At 43.7% G+C, this 13,600-nt stretch overlaps 1 protein-coding gene across 4 annotated transcripts in view; it reads right to left on the bottom strand.

Moving 5' to 3' along the window:
- The window catches only part of LOC148020945 (ABC transporter C family member 4-like), an 80,093-nt gene that overhangs the window by 17,041 nt on the left and 49,452 nt on the right, over positions 1-13,600 (bottom strand). The window contains exon 9 of one of the 4 annotated variants that reach the window (XM_087698766.1): positions 6,610-7,057. The exons of the other annotated variants lie outside the window; for them this stretch is intronic. Coding sequence (XP_087554892.1) covers positions 6,917-7,057 — 141 coding nt within the window. The 3' untranslated portion in view covers positions 6,610-6,916. Of the gene's footprint in view, positions 1-6,609; positions 7,058-13,600 lie in introns of those variants that run through there. 4 annotated transcript variants of the gene reach the window in all.

The following is a 13,600-nucleotide window of genomic DNA, read 5'->3' on the forward strand; positions in this document are numbered from 1 at the left end:
CGATTCAGTCTCCAGAACAACCTATGCCGAGAACCGTGGGCCGATTAGCTTGCTCCACAAAGTTCTGACATGGTGGAAGACACATCTGAGTACATGGAAGAAAAGATAGGCAAGCTCACCTCTGAAGAATATAAACTGATCAAAGCCTATCGACAAAAGAAGATTGAGGAGCTCGACCGAAGGATTGCCCTTTAAGACAAGCTTTTGAATGAAGGTATGCATGATTTTCACTCTTCAGCTGTTGCGCGTAAATCTAATGATGTTGCAGGGCCGTCGAGACCTCCATCCACGATGGGCCCCCCTCTTAGACAGCAAGATCCGGAGTATTTTCCATTTTTTCAGACTCTTCCGTCCTCTCCGGTGCAAGATACTTCTATTTCGTCTTTTGTATCTTCTTCTTTTACCTCTTCTGTTTTGCAATATACTAGTATAGATCATGTGGAAGAAAGAGTCCAATCTGATGACTACGGAAAAGGTCCTCTTGAGGGCCAATTCTTGTATGTTGACACACGTTGAGGGAATTATAAGAAAATGTCAAGTAACTCTTCTTTTGTCCTTCCTTCTTTTCCGTCTACTTCACATAATCAGAATGAATTTGGTGTTCCTTTCACTTCATTACATGGTGCATCATCATCGTCACAGTTTTATTTTCAGTCTTTAAATTATAAAAATGAACAAAAAGAATTTGCATCTCACACATCTCACTTTCAAAACCCACCCATCCCACCACATTCTTCCGCTGCTTCACCACTTCCGTTTACATCGTTTACATTTCCATTTCAAACACCTTATGTCGCACCGCACATCACACCGGGAGGTTATGGAAACATAGGCACATCTTTTAGAACCTCATCCTTCCCTCAGCTGGGTGGTGTTCCACCTACCTCATACACACTTTCGTGATCCTTGTAGCTTGGGTATTCCACTCAGTCTCTCCCAAGTGTGGATCAATTGCCTCCACAGTTTGCCTCCATGGCATTGCCTAGTGGACCTTTTGGTCATACTACTATGTCCCAGTCTTACTTTGGACAAGGCTACCCTGTCCCAGTGCCTCCACCTACACCGGCACCTTATGGAAACACTCATGTTCCAATGCCTCCGCATCAATCGACACTCATTGGACACTCATTTCCTACTTCTACCTACCTACCTCTTCCCCATCCCTCTTTCTCTTATTAGACACACCCACCTCCATCATCTTACACCACCTACCCGACACCTCATGGTTCTAGCTCATCTTCTGCCAAGAATGCATTTAATGACAAGGCTCATTTTAACGGGTCAAACTTTACTACTTGGTCAAATCTAATGAGACATGTCTTTGACTCAGAACCTATGGGATCTTGTGCAAGGATTGGAACCCCAACCCGATCCCCCATTTGTTCTATACAAGGTCATCTGCTCATGGAAGGCTAGGAATGCATCCACTATTGTCGAGTTGATGCAGGGCTTATTGCCTAAGTTTCATTCTCAGCTTTAGCATTTTGACTTAGCGTCAGAGCGATGAGCACACTTGACTAACTGCTATGCGGCTCAGGATAGGACCCATCATATTAATCTTCACCATGAGCTTCAACTTTTCAAAATCACTAACCGAGATGAATTGAAAGTCAAGTCGGCTGAGTATCGGCGTCTCCTCGCTGAATTCTCCACTACAGGGAATCCCAAGTCCTCTGACGATCAGGTCACATTGTTCCTCAATAAACTCCCCAAGAAATACTTCAATTTTGTGGAAGGAATAGTTTCAAAGCCTATCATGCCTACATTCTATGAATTTGAGTGTCAGTTGTTGCATTATGTGCGGTTGTTCGATCAGTTTCATATAAATTCCTCTTCAAAGGGGGCTCTTCTAGCTCATTCTCAGAAAGGGAAACAAGGGAAGGGCAAACCAAACCAAACCTCCATTCAAAATCAAAATCAACATCAAAAGCTAAATCAATCTGGGGATTCTCAAGGAAACTCCCAGTCACAACTTAAACCAAGGTGGCAGAATGTATCTAAAAAGAATAGGTATTGTCAACATTGTCAAAAGGCTTGCCATTTTGACAATTATCGATCAAAGGCACGAGGCATAGCACCAAAACCTAAGTCTCAAACCCCCGCCCCACAATCAGACAACCCCCAACAAGGGAGGCATGGTGATGGCAAAGGGCAGTTTAAAGGTCAGCTTCACACTGCCACCGCATAGCCATCTTAGTCGACAATGTTCTCGACTCCAGAGAGCTTGTCTAACTGGTCTGCAAAGGCCCACATCTTCTCCGTAGAGACATCCGATGCGAGTCTCATCCACATCTGTGAGTTGTCTCCCCATGAGGTTACTGCAAAGGCCCACTTGTCATAGTTGAGCACTTCATCTTCAGTTTGGATTGTTGACAGTGGAGCTACACATCACATGACTCCTATAGAGGACATTTTCCGTACCCGAGCCCCTGCAGTTGAGCGGGTCCGTGTAGGAAACAATTCCTCGGTCAAGATTAAGCTCAAGGTTGCGTCAGTTTTGCCACTGACAAGGGTCTGAATCTGGCTTCGCTGGACAATGTATATCATGTCCCTCAGCTTGGGGTGAACTTGTTATCTGTTTAGCAGCTTTGCCGGTTGGGGCGAGCAGTTTTCTTAATAGCGACCACAGTCGAGGTCCTTGACTCTCAGACTAGTTTAGTGATTATTCGCGGTGAAGCACAGCCTAATGGCCTATAACACATGTCTCACTTTCTCACCGAGCTGATTGCCGAGAGCTCCATGTTCCATAGCTTCCAGGCCTTAGCCACATCTCGGGAGCCTACGCACAATGAGCATCTTTGGCATTTTCGCTTAAGGCATCTTGGTTATAACTCACTTTATGAGTTGTCACGCCGTGAGCTCGTTGAGGGCCTTCCACGCTTGAAGCTAGCTCGAGATGTCTGTAAAGCCTGCCAGCTCGGGAAGCAGCACCATATCCCATTTCCTCATCAATCTACGCATAGAGCTGAGGAGCCTCTTAGATTGATTCACATTGATCTTTGTGGGCTGACATCCACTGCCGCCTTGAACGGCACACTGTACTTCTTTTTTATAGTGGATGATCATTCTCGATACATCTGGGTGTACTTCCTCAAGCATAAGTCAGATGCTTTCACATATTTTTCTACTTGGGTGCTGCTAGTTCATAACCAGACTGGTCGTCATGTTGGAAGCATGAAGAGTGATAGCGGCGGTGAGTTTATCTCCCACGAGTTTTCTGAGTTTCTATAAAAGCATGGCATTTCTCGCCAGCTCACCTCTACCAACTCCCCTTCTCAGAATGGAGTCGTAGAGCGTAGGAACCACACAGTTATGGAAATGGCACGCTCTATGTTGTTTGCAGCAGAGCTTCTTGAGCACCTTTGGGTCAAGGCTGTTAACACTTCGCTGTACATCCTCAACCAGTGCCCGACTATGGCTCTTCCTCAGAAGAGCCTATATGAGGCTTCTTTTGGCTCTTGTCCTGTTATTTCCCATTTCAGAGTCTTCGAGTGTCGTGCGTACACACACGCGTCTAATAACAAGATAGGTAAGCCTACTCCCCGAGCTGATCTTATTTTTGTGGGATATTCCTCTGAAGCGAAAGCTTATCGTTTGTTCAATCCTCCTATAAACATGGTGATCGTTAGACGGGATGTCGTTTTTTAGGAGAGGGATATTGTGCAGTTTTCTGTACCGGATTCCGATCTGCTTCTTTCTTCCACATCATTAGAGATCGTGCCTACTTAGCCCGGTCTACTTCCCGCTCCTGCCATTCCTACAGTTTCTTCAGCTCCCATGCCCCTTCGCGAGACCCATTACTTCACAGGCACCAACAGACCATGCAGGATTCGGGGATCCTACCACCAGATTCCACTCCGGAGAGACCTAGAAGATTTACCCGGATTGCTCCTCAGACATCCTCAATGGCGAGACGCCATGGAAAAGGAGCTAGAGAATATTGACCAAAATGAGACTTGGACATTTGTGGATTGTCCGAGCCACAAGAAAGTTGTCGGGACAAAGTGGACTTTTAGGACAAAGCTAAAAGCTGATGAGACTTTAGAGCCTTGTAGTGCAAGGGTTTCGACAGAAGCACGGCATTGATTGTGAAGAGACCTTTGCCCCTACTGCACGGTTGACTTCCTTTCGATTGCTACTCGTGCTCGCCATTCACCACGATTGGCCAATACATCCATGAATGTCAAGAGTGTCTTCCTGAACGGATACTTGGAGAAGGAAGTCTATGTGGAGCAACCACCGGGCTTTCCTTCAGGGAACCCTAGGGATCAAGTATTCCGCTTGCAGAAAGCTCTTTATGGACTGAAGCAAGTGCCGCAGTCTTGGTTCCATAGAATGGATGAGTTCTTACAGACTCATGGATTCCATTCTACCCCTTATGACCCGAACTTATATGTTCGATACACACTAGAGGGGGTTAGCTATATCCTACTATAGGTTGATGACTTACTCATCACAGGTTCAGATTCTGCTGGCTGTAGCGGAAATTAAGGCTAAGCTTAAAGCTACATTTGAAATGACAGACCTTGGTTTATTGTCCTATTTTTTGGGGATGGAGGTAGTTCGTTCTGGAGGATGTATTTTTGTGTCACAGCAGAAGTACGCACTTCAGCTTGTGGAACAGTACACTTCGGATCAGATACGGCAGTGGCCACGCCTCTTGATCCTGCTGTCCACTTGTCGAAGAATATCCTAGGACAGCCCTTCGATGCACACACCTATCGTTCTATTGTAGAATGCATACACTAGGCTAGATTTAGCTTACTCAGTTAGCATACTCAATCAGTATTTCACAGCACCTAGGATGTCACATTGGATTGCATTTCTTCGTGTGTTGCGTTATTTGCAGTGTACTTTTTCTTATGGCTTGACATATGGTTTTGGTTTATGTTTGCAGGGGTACACTGATTCTGATTGGGCAAGAGATCCTAATACCCAATGTTCCCATGGCGGCTACCTCTTTACCTTGGGCATGGCTTCCATTCTTAGTCCAGCCATAAGCAAGAGACGGTGGCGGCTTCCACAGCCAATGTTGAGTACCTGGCTCTCTTCAATGGCACCATCGAGGCCATCTATCTGAGGAGTTTACTGGCGGCGCTTCACTTTCCATGTGACTCTCTCATAGTTGTCTACTGCGACAACCAGAGTGCCATTGCCTTTGCGGGCAATCCAACCATCACACCACGGACACGGCATGTGGGCGCCCACTTCCACTTTTCCAAAGAGGCACTTATCCTAGTCAGTGTGAGGGATTGGCTTGCTAGTTTTATGCTTGACTTGGGTTTAAAACTCTCTTTCTCTTTTCCTATATGTCACTTAATCGACCGCTGCCCCTATATTACTTGTGTATTTTCAAAACATTTATTTATAAATGTTTTTTAAAAAAACAAGTCCATTGATTCCATCCGCCTTTACAGGACTTGGTAGACCCTTGGGTAGCCGCCGAGCACCCTTGGTAGAGGGTGATCACTTGGGCTCCCTTGGTAAGATAACCATCGCCTTTATAGTCTTCGTAGGCCATTGGGCAGCCGATGTGCACACTTTGTCCGATGCCCTAGCAGCTTTGGAATGGGATGCCTTGGGATAAATCAAAATTTATGCTGGCCTACTTTTCTCGCCCTATTTTGGACCTGAGAGGGGGTGGTTGTGCTAAGAATTGCTCTTAGCTACTTAAACATCCCCAGAACATGCTTATTTTAGGCTTATTTTAGCTAAAACCCTAAAACGAGGAGCGGATCGAGAGAGTTAAGTGGCAGAGGATCTAAAACCCTTATTTTCTATAAATTGGCAGCTAGCCCTCCATTGTTTCCTTAATCTCATTTTTGCAGATTTCAGGTGTTTCAGATTGCTGCCCACACCCTGTTCACGAAGAACATCTCAGCTGACTCTGTCCATTGCTGTCTCCATCAGTTGATGCTTGGTTTCCAACCCTCTTTACGCAGTTTGGAGCTGATTTCGGTCAGGCGACTACTGTTCCTATGCAGACCTGTTGCAGTACAACGTGCCACATCATTACAGTCCTGCTGCCTACGTTTTTAGTCTTTCTCTCTCCTCCAGGTTATCATGCCTGCGTTTTTAGTCTTTCTCTCACCTGTTGCCTACGTTTTTAGTCTTTCTCTCTCCTCGTTGTCCGCATCAAATCCAACTTCTCACTGTTGCGTTTGCTAGTGTTCGACATCCGGAGGCTACCTTGCTGCGATCAGGGATCCGTTCGGAGTACGATACACTCTCCAGCTCATTACCCCTGCTTTAATCGTTGAGATACAAGAGTTTGAGGTTCAGTATTCATTCACTGCAAAGTGTGTTTGCTGCATGAGCATCATATTATTAGTAGTTATATCATTTCATTTATTCACTGTGTTCAATGTCTTTGAGTTACCCTAACCCTAACAGTGTTTTTTTATCAGTCTGTGCTCTGTCCTACGGTTTTTGTTTATGCTTCTGTGTTAGGGTATTTTCTTTACATCCCTTGCCCTATTGCTCCATACAAAAAGGCCTCAATCACAACTATAAAAAGCACGGAGTATACAAAGGCTGTCATGAGTACAACCTTGCTAAGTGTAGACATGAAAAACCAACCATATAAAATTAGAGACTTTCACAAGGCCTCACAAAGTATGCAAAGGTTGTAATGCATAGGTTACATGAGAGTTACAAAGCTTATGATTGGAGTATTAATGCAAGTATATACAATTTTGAAAAAAAAAAGATCTAGTAAAATTTTAGGACAAGAACCGACAAGCCCTTGTGGTCTTCATCTTTAGATATGACTTTGTAAGCTTTTTATCGTTTTCTTTTAGCATGATAGATCTTCTTTTCCTTGTCCTTCTTTTACTTTGATGCACATCTTCCTTTCATTGTTCTTGATGCTCTCCACTTTAATTGCTTCGTGTTGTCCACTTTGCTTGATTCTCCTTTAACTTTGCTCTTCTGGTCTCCCCAAGCAAAGATACCACAATCTTAGAGTTTTGCATGATGACCAAGGTAGTTGAAATAACTTCAAAATGTTCATATGAAAACATTGATTGCACTTGAGTGTGAGCAACTTTGTTTCCTCCTGCAAGTAGAGCAAACAATCTTTCCATGTAGTATAGATGAGTAACAAAAATCATGTTACTTCCCATAAACGACATCCACTTAAAAATCTTCATGTTTGTCACTACAATAACTGAGAATCAACTTTAACAACAATTGAGATAAATCCACTAAGAGAGTTGGAAAAAAAATTGTACCTAAAACACAATAGCTATTAGTGTTTAAACAACACTATTTAGTATCAAGAGATACTATCTTGAAGCTTAATGTCAAATGTTGATGCTTGATCTTCTTAAACCTTCTTCTTGCTGAGTTTGAGGGTTGTGCTTGCTGAAAACTAAGAAAATCTGAGTGGCCGGGACTTCAATGCACCAAGTACGTGAGAGAAATGAAGATTTTTAAGAGCTTAAAGTTCAAAAGAGCAATGTGGAATTAGGGTTAGCAAGCAGCAGATGATCTTGTTCTTATAGTAGGAGCTGAGCTGTAGTGCATCATTTGAAAAATGCTCTTGTGAGAAGTTCGCCCATAAGCCAAGTTCAAAATCCCTATACTCGCACGACCAATGGCAGGCCGTGCTGTCCATGTAGAATGTACGACCAAAACTGACACAATTCTAAGCAGCAAGCCTGAGATTACACAATGCTAGGGAGATGAGGGCTTAATGTCATGAATTGGTATGATGGAAGGTTGTGCCTTGAGTTAGGGAGGATATCCCTAGAAGAGAGCTAGTCAAGTTATGGCTTGAACAAAGAGATCTAGAAGCTCCAAGTGAGGCAAGTGTTGGCTGGCTATGGCTGCCAAGAAGGTAGAGTGAAAATTGAGTGAGAGCTGAAGTCATCTACTGAACATGAGGTGGACTAAGATTGAGGAAGGCTATGTCAGAATGAAACAATGCGGAAGCGAATGACCAAGACAAAGAGTGAACAGAGAGAGAAGAGAGAGAGAAAAAGAGAATGAAACACAGAAAATCTGCAATGAAGAATGTTATATAAGGATGCAGAATTATACACATGTGCAGAGAGAATATCTGCGCATGTCTCCACCTCAAAGATCACAGTCTCTATCAGCCCCCAGGCTAGTCTCCACGGTCTGCAGCCTGAAATCTATGGGACACAACTCACAAAGTTTGCTAGAGACGAAGCCTATAAATAGGCTGAAAATAATGGCCAGAAAATACAAATCAGCTGCAATTAATACAGCCGACTGTTGCAGTCCAACTGCATGCCACGTGGCACCTGGTTGCCTGCCTACCACATGGCGCTTGCCTGCCACGTGGCCCTGCTAATCCGGGTGATGACTAGCTAACACCCCATCTCAGATCTTGCACAAGGAATAAGGCAGAGAGATCAGGAACGTCGGTGAAGTAGAGCCTGGGGAAGTGCCTTCGCAAACAAATCTGCAAGATTGTCCTCGATCATACAGTATTCCACATCGATGGTCTCATCCAAAAGCTTCTCCCTAATGAAGTGGTACTGGATTCTCTATTGAGAGATGAAAATCCCCCTCTGAGTCTGATAAATCTCGTGGCCCAAAAAGAAATGAAGAAGTCCTGAATCCGTCATCTCGAACTTCTGATATAAGGCTACCTTTGTCTCTTTAACCTTCTAGGCATGGTCACCTGTAACAATCAAGTCCTCAACATACAAAACAAACAACACACGACCACCCTCGGAAGTGTGCACATAAAGCTATGGATCGGCCCTAGAGCGTCATCCCAACTTTGCCTAGAGAAACGAGTCACACGGAGCCTGCTTCAGGCCATACAAGGCCTTCTTGAACCTGTAAACCTTCCCACCAGATGAATCAAAGCCAGGAGGCTGCTCTACATAGATCTCCTCCTTCAAATCAGTGTTCAAGAGGACTAACTTCACATTCAACTGAAAGACAAGCCATCTCCTATGACCAGCCAAGGCAAGAACAGCACGGATCGTCACAACTACACTACTATATGGAGCATAGGTATGGAGCTATAGCTTGTACCGCAAGTGCCTAAGCCCACTTACTGATCAAACCAAAACAAAGAGAGATTATTATGATAGCTAGGACGGCATGGAAAGGCCATTGGTCATGATGATAGCACATATGATTCAACATAAGCCCTCCACCCCCACATCCCATTGTGAAAGCAATGCTAAGGGCAATGCCTATAGTCACAAAGGCACTCCTCAGAGCAATGACTTTTTGCCACTAACTATGGGAGCTCCCACACCACATATACTCTAGATTGGCGCTAAGTTCATCTAGACAACTAGCAACAGAGAGCAAGAAGCATTTCCTCTCAATCATGGAAAGGCCATTGATGATGATGATAGCACATAAGATTCAACATAAGCCCTCCACCCCCACATCCCATTGTGAAAGCAACACTAAGGGCAATTCCTATAGTCACAAAGGAACTCCTCAGAGCAATCACTTTTTGCCACTAACTATGGGAGCTCCCACACCACATAGACTCTAGATTGGCACTAAGTTCATCTAGACAACTAGCAACAAAGGGCGAGAAGCATTTCCTCTCAATCAATCAAATCTTCTAGACAACTAGCCAATATCCTGAGGATTGAGACAGCAAGTACATGTACCCATCCACCACTCCCTCTTAGATCAAGGATGGGGTTTTACTGGAATCAATTCTTATGCCTCTCTAATGGGGTCAGAGTTTGACAGTTGTGACTCCTATCGGAGTCTAACAAAGACATGGAGCTCTTCGTGAACATTTTCAACATTTCCGAGCCTTTGCCACCCTATCGGTGCCTTGTCCCCCCAATTTTATTGCCATGTTAGCTGATTTTTTTCCAACATTTTATATGCTGCCAACTTTAATGCAATCAGCCAGCATTAGGTCGGCTAGTTTGGCCCATTTCTTGCTATATATAGCAGGCTGGCTGGCTGGGGCAGATCATCTTCTTGTGCATGCTACTCCTCCAACTCCAAGCACACTCCTCCATCTTCAGTGCTACTATTGCCATCCTCTTTTCCAGCCAAATCTGGTGCCCTCACTAATGCCTCAAGCTATGTGCAAGGACTGATCAGTCCTGTTTGTATTCAGCATTTGTTTCAGTCAATGCAGATTTCTTTCTTCCTTCATCTTCCTACTATCTTATTTTCTCTGTGTTCAAGTTCCTTCTTCCATTGCACACTCTCACATGGTATCATTGCCTAATGAAATATCATAGAGACGATTTCCATCGCAAAGACCAAGACGACGACATCTAACTGCTTCTAGCATCCTCTATTGCCTAGGCAACAATCCCCTAACCAAGCAACAACATCTAGCTGCCAAACACAAGTTCTTTTTGTTTCTCTAACGCCCGTTTGTACTTGGCGACAGTCTCTAACTGTAGGCGAAAGCATCTGGGTGCATGCAACAGCATCTCGATACAGGCGACAACTTCTCTCTATGCAGGCAGCCCATCTACATCCTGATTGTAGCTGACTTCCTCCTATTTCCATGTTGTTTGACTATTAAATGCAGCTTTCCGGGTGATTGCAGTTTTAAAGATGTCTCAACGCCAGTTTTTCAACTTTACTAACTCAAAGGATGAGGTCTTTCACCATTCTTCTAAGCGATGGCGAGATTATCTAAGGTCTGATTCCCATGTGCAGACTCCCCATTCCGAGCACCTCTCTCCTCCATCCCTTCATGTTTCTCATAAGGTGCAGTCTACCAACCTAAAGATGCCTTACATGGCACCCATTGTACAAGCCCCGTGCTTCCTTCTTTGCCCAAAGAAGATAAGTTAGATGGTTCCAACTATTCTCTGTGGTCATGTAAGATGGAGTGCATTCTTGACACCTTTGACCTTTGGGAGTTTATTTCTCTTCATGTTCCCCGGCCCATGGAAGACCCCACACATAGGTCATCAATGAATCGTGCAACCCTTTGGGATCGGCTCAACTCTCAAGCCGGATCGTTTCTCTTTATGAGTTTACAAGATTCTATCTTGGTCCATGTTGAAGACCATAGCGGAGGTGTGGAAGAAGCTTGCATCTCTTTACCATCAAAAGATATTTGCCCACACGATCTCCTTGGAGAAGAAGCTTTGGATGCTCAGTTTTGATGGCTCTCCTTCTATGAAGGATCACATCAACAAACTAGAGGATATGCAAGACGAGCTTGCATCCCTCAAGAGGATGATATCTTCAGAGGATATGGCCATTATTCTACTAACTCAACTACGATCTCCTAAGTAAAATGTCTTCTACACCAACTTTCTGACTTCGAGGCCCCAAAATGATACCCTTCTTTGGGAGGAGCTTTCATTGTTTTCTTGGAGCATGATAAGCATCTCAAAGAGTTGGGGACTAGTGGATCCGGCTCCACAAAGGCTTTTACCAAAGGTTCTAGAGGTGGGAAAAAGAAGGGGAAACCACAAGCTAAGAAACAAGAGGACAAGAAGGATGATTCCGGGGATGAAAAGAAGAAGCCCAAGTGCCCACACTGTGGGAAGGGCACTCATCCTGAGGAGAAGTGCTAGCAAAAGTATCCCCATTTGAAGCTTAAGGAGGAGTCCAAGGATTCGAAGGCTACACCCACTACTACTAAGTCTGTCTTTGTGTACTTGTTTGAGATGGAGAGTACAATTCTTGCTTCTTCTTTTGAGAAGCCTTGGGTCGTGGATAGTGGGGCCTCTTCCCACATGACTTACCGCCAGGATTGGCTTCAAGATATGCAATCTAAAGGGGGATCCATTACCATTGGTGATAACTATTCAATCCCACCAAGTCCACGGAAGGAAAGGGCTGCCAAACAAGTAAAAAGTCTGAAACTGTTGCCCAAAGATCACCATACCCTCTAGGCACATGAAAGTTCCATGGCACGGAATGGAATGATTGCAAAGTAGTGCTTGAGAGTTCCAAAGCATCAACAATGAAGACTAGGGCAAGTTTGGTCACTCTTTTCAATGGGGCCAATGGGGCAAGCGTCTTGTTTTCCATCCCAAGAAACAACTCTAGAAATAGCCAACATTTCAGTTCGTAAGAAATTGGCTAGCAATCAATTTTCTAGAGGTTTCCAAGACAACTTCTTGAGGAGCACTTGCCAAGGGCAGACAAGGTGAGTCAATATTAGGAAGGATTTCAGTTGTATGAGCTGATCAACATTAAGCACATGCCACCATGAGACCTGAATTTGAGTGCTGCCACAAGCTAGTTCAACTAGAACAATTGCCTGCTGCCCTCATTCTCATGGACTGCCTCATTATCAGTTTGCAACGTTATCATCCTGTCTTCAGCCTTGGCCACAACATTCATTTGAGCAACACCTAAACATTACCCCTGGAGCCCTATTTTTGGCAAAAACAATTTACTACATCAAAAGCTTTAACAAAATGCAAACTCCAAAAGCCAAAAGAAAAGGCTAAGAGAATAAAAGTCATCCAAAACACTTGAATAGAGAATCATCCTAGCTTGCAACAAATAAGGTCATATTAGAGCCCCAAATCATTCTCGGATAGTTAGTAAGGCCAACTCTAATGCTACATCTACTTGTGAGATTGAATTGCACACTAAGTGCAAGAGCTGTTTGGGTCTGAGGTACTAGTCTCAGAGCTGTCTAGAGCAAAGCTACATCATTTCTTGTTCAATTCCTCTCTTTTAGAAAGTGGGGGGAGTTATACATTTTTTGAGAAAAATCGCATCATCTAAAGCAAAGAAATTTTATGTGAAAACATTTCTTCTAAGTGGATTGTAGTGGAAACTAAATGAGAAGTCGAGAAATTCTAGTAAAGAGCCTTGCAATCATGAGTCCTCATTTCTTTGTTTTGCATTGGATTTATAAAATCTAACAAGGGATTGTCCTATCATTGTTACTCAAAGGCTTGGAAAAATATTTCTCTCTTGACAAGAGGCCTGAGTCTCCTTGAACCCTAATGATACATCTTTATAACTTGGAACATGATTGTTACTCCTAGCAGCCCTAGCTCTTTTTGCACCCTTACGTTTGTCACATTCCCTCTATTTCCTTGGAATTATCGTGTGATTGAATCAATCAAGTGTACTTGAAAAATAGGTTTGTGCTTGTGATTTCTTCTGCCACGTTTGGCATTAACTCTTGAATGAATTTGAGCCTTGTAAGGTGTATATCTTTTTGGTCGGTAGGTCATTGTAGTTTTGACTTGAGTACTTGGGTAGCTAGGTTGGGTCACTCTATGCATAGCTTCTGGAGCAGCAATAGAGACATGAAACCAAGCTCATAAGACTATCTTGCAACTCAACATATGTGCATCATTCAAGCTAAATTTCCTAGGTTCCATCCGTGTCTAAACACTATCATCAAGCACAAGCCTATGGATTCATGCACCCAGTGGATTCTCACATGCAATCCAGGTCTCATACATGTTAGTGACATGAATATCTACTCCAACATTTTCAAGTGTGTAAAATGCTACAATGTGCTATCTTGTACACCTAGTTGCCTAGTCTTTATTTCACACTCATGCCATTATTCTGTCTCTATGTGGCTAGTCCCTTCTCTTGATATAGACATCCAAGGTGCTGCTCTCTTTTGCATCCCTCTTATATATTTTCTATTTTCATGTATGCCTTGTATTTTGTACATGATTGTCTT

This window comes from Lygodium microphyllum, chromosome 18 (genome assembly GCF_053477565.2).
Source record: "Lygodium microphyllum isolate KBCC chromosome 18, Lygodium_microphyllum_v1.1.10, whole genome shotgun sequence".
Taxonomy (NCBI): domain Eukaryota; kingdom Viridiplantae; phylum Streptophyta; class Polypodiopsida; order Schizaeales; family Lygodiaceae; genus Lygodium; species Lygodium microphyllum.